This window comes from Lathyrus oleraceus, chromosome 7, assembly GCF_024323335.1.
Source record: "Lathyrus oleraceus cultivar Zhongwan6 chromosome 7, CAAS_Psat_ZW6_1.0, whole genome shotgun sequence".
Classification (NCBI taxonomy): domain Eukaryota; kingdom Viridiplantae; phylum Streptophyta; class Magnoliopsida; order Fabales; family Fabaceae; genus Lathyrus; species Lathyrus oleraceus.
The window spans coordinates 529,725,130-529,742,320 of record NC_066585.1 but is presented as its reverse complement, the minus strand read 5'-3'; the positions used below and the strand labels follow the sequence as shown (position 1 = coordinate 529,742,320).

Sequence of the window (17,191 nt, the reverse complement as noted above, 5' to 3'; positions counted from 1 at the left end):
TGGAAGGTAGGGATATGCAATCTATCCCCCACTATTCAGTGTGTCATCTGCTTTGCTCACACCACTGTGTTGATGCATTGCAGATACAAACCCAAGATCTTGTACAAACTGTACAGTTGAGTCAGTTTTAAATGTGTAGAAGGGTTCCCACTTTCTGAACCCACACATTCTTGTCTTGAGCTCTCCCAGGCCAGGGATAAGAGCTGTGAGGTCTCATCCTCACTTCACCTTTCATCTGCTTCACCTTAGCCCCTCAATGGCAAGGTTAAGAGCACATTCACCCAGTTCCAGAGGTTTGTTTGTTGAGGTTGATATGACCCCTTGACTAAAACCTAACCCTTGTTTGAGCCACTTGTTTGTGTATAGCGTGTGCTATCTGTGCTTGTAGGATTGTTTGACTTGCTTCCTGTGCAAGTTAGGATAGTTTGACTTGCTTCCTGTGCAAGTTAGGATAGTTTGACTTGCTTCCTGTGCAAGTTAGGATAGTTGGACTTGCTCCCTGTGCAAGTTAGGTGTGTGTGGCTTGCTTCCTGTGTGAGCCATACTTAGGATAGGTTGGCCCTTGTGCCATTTAGCTAGAAACCATAACTTAGGGTTTATTTTGCATGACAACATCTAGGCTCGAGTCGTAGTCTCCCTAGAGTTGTGTCTCCCTCTGTTATCTGGTTAGGCTAGTCCTTTATCCCTGCGTAGGGGAACTACATCGCCCTGATCTTCATACCAGATGAAGTATGTAGGCAGGAGATTGAGCTGATCTCTCCGGGCGCCCTTTTTCTTTGTGTGTGTTATTTGACCTTTGCTAGGCTCGAGTCCCCGTACTCCTTAGCATTTGCTGTCTGTTTGTGTGCGTTTGACAGTTATAGGCTGAGTCCCCGACTCCCTATCAACCTGTTGTGTTGTTGTGTGCTTGGAAGCCGATGTAAGTCCATCGAGTGGCATTTGGGTTCCAGTGTGTGTGTGTTTTGGTTCGGATGCTGATGTAAGTCCAGCAATTGGCATTCAGGCTCCACGTTTGCCTTTTTGTGTGTGTTTTGGTTCGGATGCTGATGTAAGTCCAGCAATTGGCATTCAGGCTCCATGTTTGCCTTTGTCTAGTTTGTTTGTGTGCGTGTCAGCCGAGCTACGAATGCTCTGATTCTTCTCTCGTCCGAGAAGATACGTATGCATAGGATGCGACATCCTAGCGAGCATGTGTCGTTTCCCCAGTCCGAACTACTTCGACTCTGATGTCTATGCCTGATAGACTAAGTAGGCCCAGGATGCGACATCCTGCCGAGTCAGTTTCAGTCAGTTTCTTGCGTTTCTTTCAGCCAGTGTGTGTGAGTATTTGAGCAGTGTTTAGCAACCAATATTCCTTCCTTTTGTGCGTGGATCCCGTAGAGTACTACGGATGCGTAGGGGTGCTAATACCTTCCCTTCGCATAACCGACTCCCGAACCCATTCTCTTTGGTCGCGAGACCATGTCTTTTCCCAGGTTTACTCTGAGCGTTTCCTTTCCCTCTTTTGGGATAAATAACGCACGGTGGCGGCTCTGTTGTTTCTTGTTTTCCCGCCGGTTTTTCGCGTGATGCGACAGTCACACACACACACATGTACGCACACATACATACACATACACACACACACACACACACACTCTCTCTCTCTCTCTCACACACACACACCACAATACACACACACACACACACACACATACACAAAGTCTAGAAGCTTTCATCATTCAACGATACATAATTGAAGAAGCTATTGAGTTTTGTACAAACTATTTGTCATAAGCAAACTCTATAGGAATTTTTGAGTCTCGTCGTGATGGAAGATATGATGGTAGAGGTATTCAAGATTTAAATGTTAAGACATTTGAGTGAGATGTAGTTCTTGAAGCACATTTGTATATATTGAATAACCCTGATGAAGTTCAATCTTAGTTGTTCGCTCATAAAAGTATTATCAAGGAAAATTCTTCCAGATGAGTGAAAAAATGTTGTAGACAAAGCATAACAAAACTTTCATAACTTGGTTTAATGAAAGGGTTTCTAAAGAGAGTAGTGCATCAAGGAAAATTAAATGGATGTTACATATGTTTAAGTTTAATGTAATAATTTGGAGCGCATACGAAATTACTAAATTTTCATTCTATACAAAATCAAAGGATGATCATAGTACCATGCAAAATAGTGGGGTTATGGTTGAAGTTGAATCCATGTACTTCTCTAGTTCCAAAGATAACAATCATACTAGCATCTAGAGCGTACTTTGGGGTCATTGAGGAGATTTTAGAGATTTATTATGTTACTTTTAAAGTGATTTTATTTAAGTGCAAGTTGATTGACAATAACACTAGTGTAGAAACCGATCAATTAGGATTCACACGAGTTGTCTTCGATAGGCAACTTATAAGAATGAACATTCATCATGGCTACCCAAGAAAAAGGTTTTTTATGTTACTAATCCTTTTAACACAAAATGATCAATTATTCTACAAGGAAAATATATCCATGATAATGATAAAAATCAAGATTTAAATTTTGAGACCCCTTGTTTTGCAACAAATGCATGTCTCTCATTTGAAGAAAATGATTCAGATGATGTGCATGCTATTCGTCATGATCATCAAGAGTGAATATGTGAAAACTAGTAAGTATTAGAATATATATTTATTCATTTTAATTTTCATAACTTTTTTCTAAAGATTTAATGTTTTTGTTAATGATCATAATTGGTTTCAATTGTTGTTCAAATTATATGTGCTTAATTAACGATGGGTGACAAATTACAGAAAAGGAACTTTTGGATGGTCTACAAGACTTTGCATTTTGGTTATTACTTTGGTTGGTTAATCATTTGTTTTAGTTTTAATTTGTTATAAAATTATAAGATGTGTGTCATTTTGACTTTGTAAATTGTGTAAACAATGAATATTTTTAGTACAATAGTTCTGTTTGAGAAATGAATATAAGGTACAATGTCTCTGTTATATGGTTCTGTAATACATATTCAAACCAAAATATAGAAAATACTAAATAAAAATGATTTCCCCTTAGTTAAAATTATAAATCGAGGTAATAATACTTCTCTATTACCTCGATTTTTCTGATAACCTAGAGAAAATATGGGGCGCAACATCCATTTTTAAAAATAATAAAAAAATGAAGTTTTTGAGGATCAAACTCATGTGCATAACACTTTACCCCTCGGTTATTCCAAAACCGAGGGTTAAAGTGACAAGTTTTCATGACATCTTTCGTTACCTCGTCTGCATAACATAGGTTAAATCCCCTTCACAACTGAGGTTAAATATGTTTTTTATAGTAGTGTCTCTAGTTCTTAACACACTTATGATTAAGTGATTTGCTTTGTAACTTTGTTGCACTTTTTCTTTATCTTCCATGTGTTGGAAATTATTTTGCAATATTAGTTCCAAAATGACAAAAGAGTTAAATAGCATCTAATGCTTTGAATTCAATTTTTTAGTTATTGTTTTGTTTGAATTTTGAATTCAATTTTCATATCTTTTCATGAAATAGTGTCATATATGAAACATTGTGTTTTATGGTGAAATGGTGTTGTTTCATCAAAGGTTGCAAACTTTTGAAACAACATCCATATCTCCTATAAATATATGATTCTATTCAGAAAAATAATACAAGAACTAAAAAACGTATTTCTCTTCCAAATTCCAGAAAAATCTTCCTTGCATTTCGGGTTCTTCGCTTGTCTTGTGCAGACTCGAAATTAAGGCTGATATTATCCTGAGTGTTCTTGCATTTTCCAACTCTAAGACATAATAAAAGAGTGCTTGAAATACTTTTAAGGAAAGTGATTCTCAATCACGATTCAGTCCTGGATCCATTTAATTTTACCGAATTTTCTAACAATCTTAAAAGTATTAGTAACATAATGGCTTCAGACGCTGTTGTTTCAAGCATCAAAGTGATGAACCAGGATCTTGTCAAGTTAGATCGATTTGATGGAACAAATTACACAAGATGGCAAGACAAGATGACATTCCTATTGACTGCCCTGAAGGTTCACTATGTTCTTGATCCCGACCTACAACCAATACCTGAACCAACAGAAAATGATTCGGAAGAACTCAAGAAGGAGCGCAAGAAACGCAAGGAGGACGAACTGCTTTGCCGTGGACACATTCTGAATACTTTATCTGATCGTCTCTACGACCTCTACACAGACAATCCATCGGCAACAGAAATATGGAAGGCACTAGAATTCAAGTTCAAGGCTGAAGAGGAAGGTACGAAGAAGTTCTTAATATCTAAATATTTCGATTTTAAATTCTTAGATTCTAAGCCCATTCTTTCCCAAGTGCATGAATTGCAAGTTCTGGTCAATAAAATAAAGGCAGTAAAAATAGACATCCCTGAGACCTTCCAAGTCGGTGCAATTATTGCAAAATTACCACCTTCATGGAAAGGCTACCGAAAGAAATTGTTGCACAGTTCCGAGGACTTCTCCTTGGAGAAAATTCAGAAACATCTTCGAATCGAGGAGGAATCGAAGGAGAGGGAGAAATCAGAACCCCCTACTCATTTCAAAACAAACGCTGTGACCAACAAGGGAAAGAAGAGACATGAAGAGTCATCTTGGACCAAAGAAAGAACATAACAAGTTCAAGAACTCTGGCGGTCATAAAGGTCCAAAGAACGGATGTTTCGTATGCGGTAAACCTGGACACTATGCTCGAGATTGCAGACAAAATAAAGCAAAAAATGAGATCAATGCAATTCGATCAGATGATGACATAATTGCTACAGTGAGCGAAATTATGGCAATCAAAGGAAAAGTTCAAGGTTGGTGGTATGACACTTGTGCTACGGTGCATGTTACTTATGACAAGGCTGCATTCAAAACCTATTCTGAAGCAATTGATGGACAAGAGGTACAAATGGGAAATGAAGTCCGCTCTAAAGTTGTTGGAACCGGTTCGGTCGAACTTAACTTCACTTCTGGAAAGAAAGTTACCCTTGTAAATGTGCTTCATGTTCCAGACATGAATAGGAATCTTGTTAGTGGGGATTTATTGGGAAAACCGGGTATTAAATCTGTATATGAATCGGGCAAACTTATTTTGACCCGTAATGGTGTATTCATTGGAAAAGGATATTCCGCAGAGGGAATGATCAAACTATGTACTAATGATAATATTATTAATGAAATTTCTAATTCCGCTTACATGCTTGATTCCGTTTCTTTATGGCATAATAGATTAGCACATTGTGGTATTAGTTCTATGAAGAGACTAATTAAATCTGGACTAATTTCATGTAATATAAAGGATTTCAAAAAATGTGAATTATGTGTTGAATCAAAAATGATTAAGAAGCCTTTCAAAAGTGTTGAAAGGAAAACGAAATTACTTGATCTTGTGCACTCAGATTTGTGCGAATTTAATGGCATGTTGACACGTGGAGGGAATAGATACTTTATTACATTCATAGACGATTCCTCTAGATACACTCATGTATATCTCTTAAAGCATAAAGATGATGCATTTAATGCCTTTAAGACTTATAAAGCAGAAGTCGAAAATCAATTAAATAAAAGTATAAAGGTCCTTAGAAGTGATAGGGGCGGCGAATACTTTTCAATTGAATTTGATGCATTCTGTGAAGAGCACGGTATAATACATGAATGTTCGGCACCACGAACACCGCAACAAAATGGCATGGCAGAAAGAAAGAATCGAACATATCAAGAGATGATGAATGCCATGTTGATGCATTCTAAATTACCCCTTAACTTGTGGGGTGAGACATTATTGTCCGCCTGTCATATAATCAATAGAATTCCGTTAAAGAAAACTGGTATATCTCCATATGAGTCATGGAAAGGCAGAGCGCCAAATATCGGTTACTTTAAAGTGTGGGGGTGTGTGGCATACTACAAAAACATGGACCCTAAAAGAACCAAGTTGGGTCCTCGAGGAATAAGATGTGCTTTTGTAGGATATGCACAACACAGTAAAGCATATAGACTCTTAAATCTAGAATCTAATGTAATTGTTGAATCCCGGGATGTAGAATTCTTTGAAAACCTTATCACAAAGGATAAAGGATCGGAGTCGGCCACTAATTAAGAATCTCATGAAGATAACTCTTCTCGGATTGTAGAAATACAAACTGAAGGCACTCCTATAATCATTGAACCACAACCCGAGCCTAGGATAAGCAAGAGAATTCGGAAAACAAAGAATCTAGGACCAGATGAGATTGATTCTCAATCTATTTCCTTTTATCTTGTTGAGGGAAATTGTAAGAACTTTGTTCAACGCATTCCGATTATTCTTCAAGTGGAAGATGATCCAAAAACTTATAAGGAAGCAATAACTTCAAGGGACTCCACTTTTTGGAAAGATGCTATCCAAGATGAAATGGATTCAATTGTATCAAACCACACTTGGGAACTTGTTGACTTACCTAAGGGATCAAGGCCCATTGGATGCAAGTGGGTGTTTAAGAAGAAATACCATAGCGATGGTACTCTAAACACTTATAAAGCCAGATTAGTGGCAAAAGGATTTAGACAGAAAGAAGGCATAGATTACTTCGACACATACGCACCAGTAGCAAGAACAACTACTATTAGATTGTTGTTTGCCTTAGCATCTTTGAATGATCTTATAATCCATCAGATGGATGTTAAAACAGCGTTCCTAAATGGAGATCTCGATGAGGAAATCTACATGGAACAACCGGAAGGCTACCAGCTTCCTGGAAATGAACAAAAGGTGTGTAAACTTGTCAAATCCTTATACGGACTAAAACAAGCACCAAAACAGTGGCATCAAAAATTTGACTCTGTAATACTCTCAAATGGATTTATTCCTAATTCTTGTGACAAGTGTTTATACACAAAGACGTGCAAAACCACTGTAATATTCCTTTGTCTCTATGTCGACGATATGTTGATCATTAGTAATGATTTTAAAAGGAATCTTAGAAACAAAGAAGTTTCTAACATCCACTTTCAAGATGAAAGATCTTGGACTTGTTGACACAATTTTAGGGATCAAGGTTAAGCGAAATAGTGGGGGTTATGAACTTAGTCAAACCCACTATATTGAGAAAATGCTTGATAAGTTTAAACATCTAAACTTTAAGGAAGTAACCACTCTATTTGATCATGCCAACAAACTTCAAAAGAATAATGGAAGATCAGTGGCTCAATTGGAATATGCAAGTGCAATAGGGTGTCTAATGTACCTAATGCAATGTACCAGACCCGACATATCATTTGCAGTCAGTAAAATGAGTCGATTTACTAGTAATCCAAGTAATGAACATTGGAAGGCAATTACAAGGATTTTTGGCTATCTACTGAAAACCAAGGACCTTGGTCTTCACTATGGAAGGTTCCCTGCCATATTAGAAGGATACACTGATGCGAGTTGGATATCTAATATTGGAGACCATAAATCTACAACTGGATGGATATTTACACTTGCTGGTGGAGCAATTTCTTGGAAGAGCAAGAAACAAACATGCATTACACTTTCGACCATGGAATCAGAGTTTGTGGCTCTCGCTTCCGCCGGTCAAGAAGCGGAATGGTTGAGGGATCTTCTGTTGGAAGTTCCATTGGCTAAAGACAATGTCTCAAAAGTGATGATACATTGCGATAGCCAAGCCACATTAGCAAGAGCATTCAGCGAAGTGTATAATGGAAAGTCTAGACATATAGGACTTAGACATTCGTTCGTAAGAAAATTGATTAAGGATGGAATCATTTCACTCACCTACATACGAACATGCTATAACTTAGCAGATCCGTTTACTAAGCCACTGGCCAGAGACTTAGTACGAACAACCTCGAGAGGAATGGGGTTGAAACTCCTTAAATAAAGGTTCCGACAGCGGCAGCAACCCAATCTTATGTTAACAAAACATTAACTTCAAGATTCAATGGGTAACAACAAGTCGTTGAATTGGATGTAAGTCAAGAATTTGGGAAATAAGGTTGACTGTGTTGAATTGAAGGTTGAGGTTTCCAAACCTCTTAATGAAGTTCATTAACGAAGAAGAGTATCTATTGGAAAGGATGCTATATGAACCTCACCTATGTGAATTTTGAGATGGTGCCGTCTCAAAGTGAGAGTTGGAGTTTCTCTCATGAAAAATTCATGAAAAGGATAGCATATGGCCATAAATAAGTGCTAAGCGAGATATGTAAAGGAAGAACCTTTAAAGAGTGTGTGTAAGGTAACGCCGGTCTGATCCCATGGATTAATGGTTTAAAAGCTTTGCTACCAAACATTCCGATTAAACTTTGCGTTATCCTCACTAAGGTTAAGTTTAAAATCGAAAGATACCTAACTGTATTAACACTTTTTATATTTCACTATCTGGAATGATTTTGTCATTATTAGAACTAGTGGGGGATTGTTGGAAATTATTTTGCAATATTAGTTCCAAAATGACAAAAGAGTTAAATAGCATCTAATGCTTTGAATTCAATTTTTTAGTTATTGTTTTGTTTGAATTTTGAATTCAATTTTCATATCTTTTCATGAAATAGTGTCATATATGAAACATTGTGTTTTATGGTGAAATGGTGTTGTTTCATCAAAGGTTGCAAACTTTTGAAACAACATCCATATCTCCTATAAATATATGATTCTATTCAGAAAAATAATACAAGAACTAAAAAACGTATTTCTCTTCCAAATTCCAGAAAAATCTTCCTTGCATTTCGGGTTCTTCGCTTGTCTTGTGCAGACTCGAAATTAAGGCTGATATTATCCTGAGTGTTCTTGCATTTTCCAACTCTAAGACATAATAAAAGAGTGCTTGAAATACTTTTAAGGAAAGTGATTCTCAATCACGATTCAGTCCTGGATCCATTTAATTTTACCGAATTTTCTAACACCATGGTCTATAGATTTCTTGTTATGTACAATCTTCATTATTAATAGAATGAATAAGAACAAATGGACCATTTTGAACATAATTCTACAAATGAAAATCAACAACATCCAAAATCATTTTCATTTTTGTTTTTCATATGGTAAACCTTTCATCATCAAACGATGGTTGTTTGTTCATAAAAAATTCTCTTGTTAAAAGAAATATTTGAAGTCATCATACTACCTCTTGAGACGATTAATTTTAGACAATGATACCATTTGTTGGCCAAATAACTCTAAACACAACAGATGGGTGAATTGTGTTGATCAAATTTCCTTAAAAAAATGGTTTATATCAACTTTTGATATTAACAAATTTATTTTAAAAGAAACAAAAAATAGAAATGGGGCAACATAAAGATAGAGAAGAGAAAAATAGCGAAATAAGTACCAAAATAATGGAAGAAATGAGAGAAATGTACATGAGCAGCAAAATAGTAATAACAAAAATAAAGAAGATAAATGATAGAGAGATCACACCAGAGGATTATCCTGTTTTAATCTAAAACATTTGGCATACTCAAGTCCTTAAAAGTTTCCTCTTGAAATTTCCTCTAAGATCAAACTTGAGTTTTTCAAATGTTGAGCTCAAACTGTTGAAAAAATAACAAATAAACAAATATCGGTGCACGCGGCAGCAATTCCAAAAAAGAAGAAAAAGAAGCAAAAATTAAAAAACAAAACCCCCAAAATCATAATTCAACTTCTAGTCTTTACAAAACAAAACTACAAACTCTCATTAAATTGCAATTTTTAAGGAGAAAATTCCAAACCCTTCAAACTGCAATTTTTGAACGGAAAAATTACAAACCCTCTCTCAATTACAATTTTTGAACGGAAAAATTACAAACCCTCTCTCAATTACAATTTTTTTTAACGGAAAAAATTACGAACTCTCTCAACTACAAATTTTGGACGGAAAAATTACAAATTCTCTCAATAAACTATTTGAACGGAAAAATAGAAGACCTTTTCAATAAACTATTTTTGAACGGAAAAATACAAAACTCTCTCTAAATACACAACCACCCAAAATCTTAATACACCCAAAAGACTACATTTTGTTGTTGTGTAAAAAACTCAAACTAACCATCTCTATTTATATTAGTACTCCAATTTTATTTTCTTTCTATGACCCAGTGTGAGACTTAGATGAATATACTATTTGAACCAACAAATCCTCCCTTCATTCAAAGTCTCACATATCTTCAATTTGTCATCAACTTCATCTTCAAAGCGTTTAAGATCATTATAATGGTTAGTCACATTTGTAACATTATTACTCTTCAATCCTTTTGTCTTCTTCCTCCCTTGATCATAATAATTATTACTCTTCATTTTTCACTTGATCATAATTTATGTTACTCTTCCTTCCTCTCTTGATCAAAATTTTAGCTATGATACCAGTTGTTGGAAAAAATATCAAATAAACAAATATCGACGCATACGGAAACAGATCCATAAAAGAAGAAAAAAGAAGCAAAAATTAAAAGAATAAAACCCACAAAATCATAATTCAACTTCTAATCTTTACAAAAAAAAATACAAACTTATTAAATTGCAATTTTTAAGGAGAGAATTGCAAACCCTTCAAACTGCAATTTTTGAACGGAAAAATTGCTGCAAATCCTCTCAACAAACTATTTTTGAACGGAAAAATAGAAAACCCTCTCAACAAACTATTTTTGAATGGAAAAATAGAAAATCCTCTCAACAAACTAATTTTGAACGGAAAAGTAGAAAACCCTCGCTATATACACAACTATCCAAAACCTTAAACCCCCAAAAGACTATATTGTGTTGTTATGTAGAAAACTCAAACTAACTATGTTTATTTGTATTAGTACTCCAATTTCATTTTCTTTCTACTAACTGACGTGAGACTTGGATGAATATACTATTTGATCCAACATAAATAACTTGAACATTTGCACATGATCAACTCATAAACCTTTCATAAACAAACGTTTTATATGGACTTAATTCAAAGCCTATATAAGAATTTTTCACAAGCTTAACTTAAAATTTAAACCAAAACTTTTACTCTGAGTTAGCTCAAAACATACCTCCAATCTTTTCATAGTTTACACTTATAACCTTAAAAAACTATTACAATAATATTACAATATAAGTATGATCCCAAACAAATAAACTGTATTTAAAAATAATTTTACCCAAATAACCCAATTTTTCAAAAAAAAAATCCCAAAATAACCCAGTTTCCAAAATATTTCTCAAACTATCCCGCTTTGAAGAGAAGGCGCCAGATGAATTGGCGACTGCTCTTAAACTTAGAGAGGAGGCGCCAATTGGATTGACTAGTCCACCTTGTGTTACCAATCCAATTGGCGCCTATGTGTTAAGTTTTAAAGGAGGCACCAATTGGTCTGACACCTATGTGTGTTTCGTAATTTTTTTTGAAAAACATTGTACATGATAGATAAAGTCGAAATCGGACCAATTCATATTAATATTAATACCCGTTTACACAAAAAAGACTAATCTCGATGACCGAGATCACCTAACCGACCTCCGGTCCCATATCCCCTAGCTACCCGAACTCATGGCTTTAACCCGTTTTAATGATTCACCCCAGGTGTTTAAGTATCTGAGGCCCAAGAACATCACCACCAACTGCAGGAGGTTGCCTGAGATAGTCGGAAAAATCAGCGTAGTCTTGTGTATGCATCGAAGGGGTACCGCCATAGCTGAGTTCATGACCCATGCCAGAGTAGTTGGGCTATGTTTGAGTTGTTGGAGGGTGATCGGGACGAATGAAGGGAGACATTGGTGTGAATGATGCATCGAGGAGATGTTGAAATGATTGTTGTGGTGTTTGGTAGACATATGATTATTGAAGGTTTTGGTTTTGAGATGTTTGGGCTTCTTGGCTATGGTAGGAGGAGGGATGGTTGTTGTTAAATGATCATTGAGTGTTTTGGCTAAGGCGGCTATAATAGGGTGATATGTTGGATGCATAACGATGTTGGATGTATTGATGATGATCTAGTTGTTGATGGTGGTAGGGGGTATGCTCTTAGTATTGTGGTTGAGTGTTTGGCATGTTAGGGTTGTAGGTTTGTGTGTTTGTGGATCGGAAATTTTGATGGATATGGGGTTGTGAGTAGCCGATCTAACAATGTTGTTAGGGGTTAGATGTTGAGCCTTCTGGTGTGTAAGTTTCCTGACGTGGGTCGTATAGGTACATCTCCTCGCCGATGAACTCAAATCCAACTGATCTGTACCAAGCCATATAATTACGACTTAGTTTTTCTTCAGTTGGCATCACAACGTCTGTTAAGACATGGTCGTGGTGGTGCTTCCATTTGCGACACTCAGATCTAACGAAGCTTTGCCATGTGTTAAAGTTCCATTGGTCGTTAACTTTGCGTAGATGTCGTTCTCCTAGGTTTGTCAGGGGGATCTGGGATGTGTTGAAGCATACCGAACTGTAATTTAACACAATCACTATTGTGCATCTCCACAGTGGTGAATCTTATGATCGGCGTGCATGCAGTCCAAATTGCTGCGTCTTGTTCGTTGATTTCATGGTCATTATCCAAATTTAGATATGGACGCCAAATGAACTGAAATGTAAACATATATTAGATTATAAATTTGGTAGAAGAAATTAACAAATTATTACGAAATAATTAGGTTAAGGGCCCTACATCTGTTGGTCGAAGGTGATCCAAGAGATTGGATACTGAGTAATACAATGTCTAGGACATCTATTATAACTCATACCACGTGTCGACCATCTGCACCATAAAAGTAAAAATATTATTTAGAGAGAATAATCGGTAAAGTAAGTAAATATAGTCCATTTTTAAGAACTTACTTTTGTGCATACGGGAATGTGAATGGGTTGTTGTTGACGGGTGCTAGGGACAGTAGTCTAGGACATTTGTTATAACTCATACCACGTGCTGACCATCTACACCATAAAAGTAAAAATATTATTTAGAGAGAGTAACCGGTAAATTAAGTAAATATAGTCCATTTTTAAGAACTTACTTTTTTGCATACGGGAATGTGAATAGGTTGTTGTTGACGGACGCTAGGGACGGTAGTCTAGACCAACCCCATGCTTTGAGCAAAACAGCACATCCAGAAAATGTAGATGTGTATTTATGTGCATTTTCACACAAAGAGCTATGAAGATAAGCCAAACAAGCGGACCCCTAATTGTAAGTTACCTGACGTGGGTCGTATAGGTACATATCCTCGGCGAGGAACTCAAATCCATCCGATATGTACCAAGCCATATAATTACGAATTAGTTTTTCTTCAGTTGGCATCACACTGTTAGTTAAGATAGGGTCTTGTCAGTGCTTCCCTTTTTGACACTCAGACCTAGCGAAGCTTTGCCAAGGGTTAAAGTTCCATTGATTGTTAACTTTTCGTAGATGCCATTCTCCGAGGTTTGTCGGGGGATCTGGGATGTGTTGAAGCATATCGAACTGCAATTTAACACGATCACTATGGTGCATCTCCACAGTGGTGAATCTTATGATCGGTGTGCATGCAGTCCAAACGGCTGCATCTTGTTCGTTGATTTCATGGTCATGATCCAAGTTCAGATATTGACGCCAAATGAACTGAAATGTGAACATATATTAGATTATAAATTTGTTAGAAGAAATTGTAGGTGTTTAATTGGCTGCATTTTATGGTAAAACACTAGCTGGATTCTAATGTCTTGACTGATGTCATGACATGCTGTGGAGGTGTTTGTTTGACTGCATTGTATGTTAGAATATCTAGCTGTACTCTGATGTCTTGGATGATGTCATGACATACTTGAGTAGTATACTGCAGGATTAGCTAATACAGGATTTATTGAATGTCAAACTGGATGTTATGACATTCATCCCTGTCAGCAGATACTGAGGAATAGAACAGTTGGTGTTCTGTTGGAACTCAGTATTTATTTTCAGTCTGGTTATCAAGGAAATACCAGACCTGGCATAAGGCCTACTGTCTGAATGTCAAATTGGATGTTATGACATTCATCATTGACAGCATATACTGAACAATAGGCAGAGTGATTTTCTGCTACACTTCAGTATGTATCTCAGTCTGTTCTTCAGGAGGATAATAGACCTGACATAAGGCTAATTGTGTAAATGTCAAATTGGATGTCTTGACATTTATTAATGTACGTTGATACTGAGGTATGGACAGATTGGTCTTGTACAGTTCAGCAAATTTGTACAGTCTGTTTTCAGGAAAAACAGACTTAGCATATGGTCCTTGATTTGGATGTCAAACTTAATGTTGTGACATTCATTCCTGACAGCGTATGCTATATTGTAGGTTGTTTAGTTTTTCTGTTTCAGCATTTTTCTCAGGCTATTCTTCAGGGATTCAACAGCTGAGAGAAAATCCAGGAAACCAACAACCAAGCTACAATTAAGAACCTAACAAATAGCCTATTTGTTAGTAACCTAGATGTGGAATTTAGGGGAACTCGCGTGACCTTAATTTCAGGAAAATACAAGTACAAGGCCCAAGTGCTGCAATATAAAAGGATGGCAATCCTTCATTCAGAACTAGGGATTTTAGGCGTGAAGATTTAGTGTGTCCATCACACTTCACTGCTGTATTTTTGTGTGTCTTGTATTAGACGTATCTTGTAAGCCAAGCTATTATCACGTAGATTATTGCATTGGTATAGGGTGTTCATTGAGTTGTAAGTGTTGTGTCATTCTAAGCTTTTAAGCGTGAGTGCTGTTTATCTTGATTAAAGCTGTTAAGCACAATCAAGAGTTGTTTGAAGTGTGACTTCATAATTGTCTTTAATATTGATTAAAGGTAGTAATCACTGCGGTGAATTAGGGGGAGTGAGTAGGAACTCTGATCTTAGTGTAAGATTGAAATTGCATTGGGTAGGTATTAAGTGATAGGGTTAAACAGTTGGTTTAAGGTCTGAATTAGTACTACTAATAGTGGATTTCCTCCCTGGCTTGGTAGCCCCCAGACGTAGGTCATGTTGGACCGAACTGGGTAAACAATTACTTGAGTTATTTACTGCACTTACATTTTAAGTTCTGCATAATTCTTGTCTGCGCAGAATTGGATGTCATAACAACCCTTGTGACATCGGAAGTCTGTTAACTAGAATTTCAATTGGCATCAGAGCAGGCACCCTGCCTGTTAATTTCTGGGTGAGATCTAGGGAAGTAACTTTCTAGTACCATGGGCAAAGATGTAGGACACTCTAATAGACCACCCATGCTGGATGGTTCAAATTATGATGACTGGAAGCCTCGTATGATAGCCTTCTTAAGGTCTCTAGATAGCAAAGTCTGGAGAGCTGTCAACAAAGGATGGGAACATCCAACGAAGACAGGTAACGATGGAGTCAATATGCAAATCCCTGAAGAAGAGTGGGACAAGGAGCAAGAGGCATTAGCCCTTGGAAATTCTAAGGCCTTGAATGCATTGTTCAATGGAATAAGTAAGAACATCTTCAGACTGGTGCACCACTGTGAGCTGGCCAAGGAAGTGTGGGATACCCTCAAGGTAACTCATGAAGGTACCTCCAAGGTGAAGATGTCTAAACTTCAGATGCTGACCACCAAGTTTGAAAATCTGAGGATGAAAGAGGATGAGACTATTCATGACTTTCACATGAATATTCTTGAAATTTCCAACACCTCTGGTGGCTTAGGTGAGAAAATGGCTGAAGAGAAACTTGTAAGAAAGATTCTCAGGTCTTTACCTAAGAGATTTGCAATGAAGGTCACTGCTATAGAAGAGGCCCAGGAGATCTGCAAGATGAAGGTGGATGAGCTCATTGGTTCTCTCCAAACCTTTGAAATGGGCTTGTGTGAGAATGTTGAAAAGAAGAACAAAAGCATAGCTTTTGTATCAAATACTGAAGAGAATTCAGAAGAAGGAAACATTGGGGGAAATGAAAGCATTTCAGAAGCCATAGCCATGCTTGGAAGACAGTTCAACAAGTTCATAAAGAAGGTTGATCAACAGGGTAGACCTAATGTCAAGAACTCTTCATATGACATAAGTAGAAAGTCAAAATATGAAGAAAAGGTCACTCATGGCAAGGGAATCCAGTGCCATGGATGTGAAGGTTATGGTCATATTAAAGCTGAATGCCCTACCTTTCTCAAGATGCAAAAGAAAGGGCTAGCTGCCACCTGGTCTGAAGAAGACTCTGAGAGTGAATCTGAAGGAGAATCTGCTAAACATGTCACTGCTCTGACCAGTGTCTGTGCCTCAGAGGATAACTCAAGCGGAGATGAGCTTACCTTGGATGAACTTGCTGCTTCATATAAAGAGTTATGTGTTAAAAGTGCAGAAGTATGTATCCAAGGAGAAAAGCAGAAGAAACTCATCAAAGAGCTGGAAGCTGAGAAACAGAAGCAGCTGAAAGTCATAGATGGTCTGAATGGTGAGATTTCTTTGCTGACGGCTAAGCTAGAACAAATGACAAAATCCATCAGAATGTTGAACAAAGGAACTGACACCTTGGAAGAGATTCTAAAGGTAGGACAGAAGTCAGGAACCATGTCTGGTTTAGGTTTTGCTAAGAAATCTCCATCTGAACTCAAAAGATCTAAGGCTGAAGTTTAGAAATTCAAGCAGAAGTCACAACCGATGTCTCAACATCAGAGAACCAGAATGAGTAACCATCAGAAGAAGAAATTTCAGAGATGGAGATGTCATTACTGTGGTAGATTTGGTCACATAAAACCCTTCTGCTACAGGCTGCATGGTTATCCCAACCAGACTTCTCAAGTCAGACCTAAGCAGAAGGCGTCTAAGCTTAATGCCCCCATTAAGAAACAAAAATGGGCTGATAATCAGACACCTCAAGTCAGACCTAAGCAGCGGGCATCTAAGCTTAATCTCTCCCTTGAGAATCAATAATATGTTGCTAAACTAGCTCACACATCTCCAAGGGCACCTACCAGACAAGACTGGTACTTTGATAGTGGCTGCTCAAGACATATGACTGGGATGAGCAACCTATTGGTGGATCTTCAACCCCATGCCACCAGGTATGTGACATTTGGTGATGGAGCTAAAGGAGAAGTCAAGGGTGTTGGTAAGCTGTATTGTCCTGAAGTTCCAAAACTGAGTAATGTGCTGTTAGTAAAAGGCCTAACTGCAAATCTCATCAGCATAAGCCAGCTATGTGACCAAGGATTCAATGTGAAATTTACTAGGGAAGGATGTGTGGTGTTGAATGGTTGCAATCAGGAAGTGATGAGAGGGGCCAGATCCAAAGATAACTGTTATCT

The 17,191-nt window shown here is 37.2% G+C and overlaps 1 protein-coding gene across 1 annotated transcript; it reads left to right on the top strand.

Moving 5' to 3' along the window:
* Positions 1-3,898: 3,898 nt before the first annotated feature.
* Positions 3,899-4,624, top strand: LOC127104798 (uncharacterized). Its single transcript, XM_051041952.1, has one exon. The coding sequence runs from the start codon at positions 3,899-3,901 to the stop codon at positions 4,622-4,624; it is 726 nt and encodes a 241-aa protein (XP_050897909.1).
* The last annotated feature ends 12,567 nt before the right edge of the window (positions 4,625-17,191 follow it).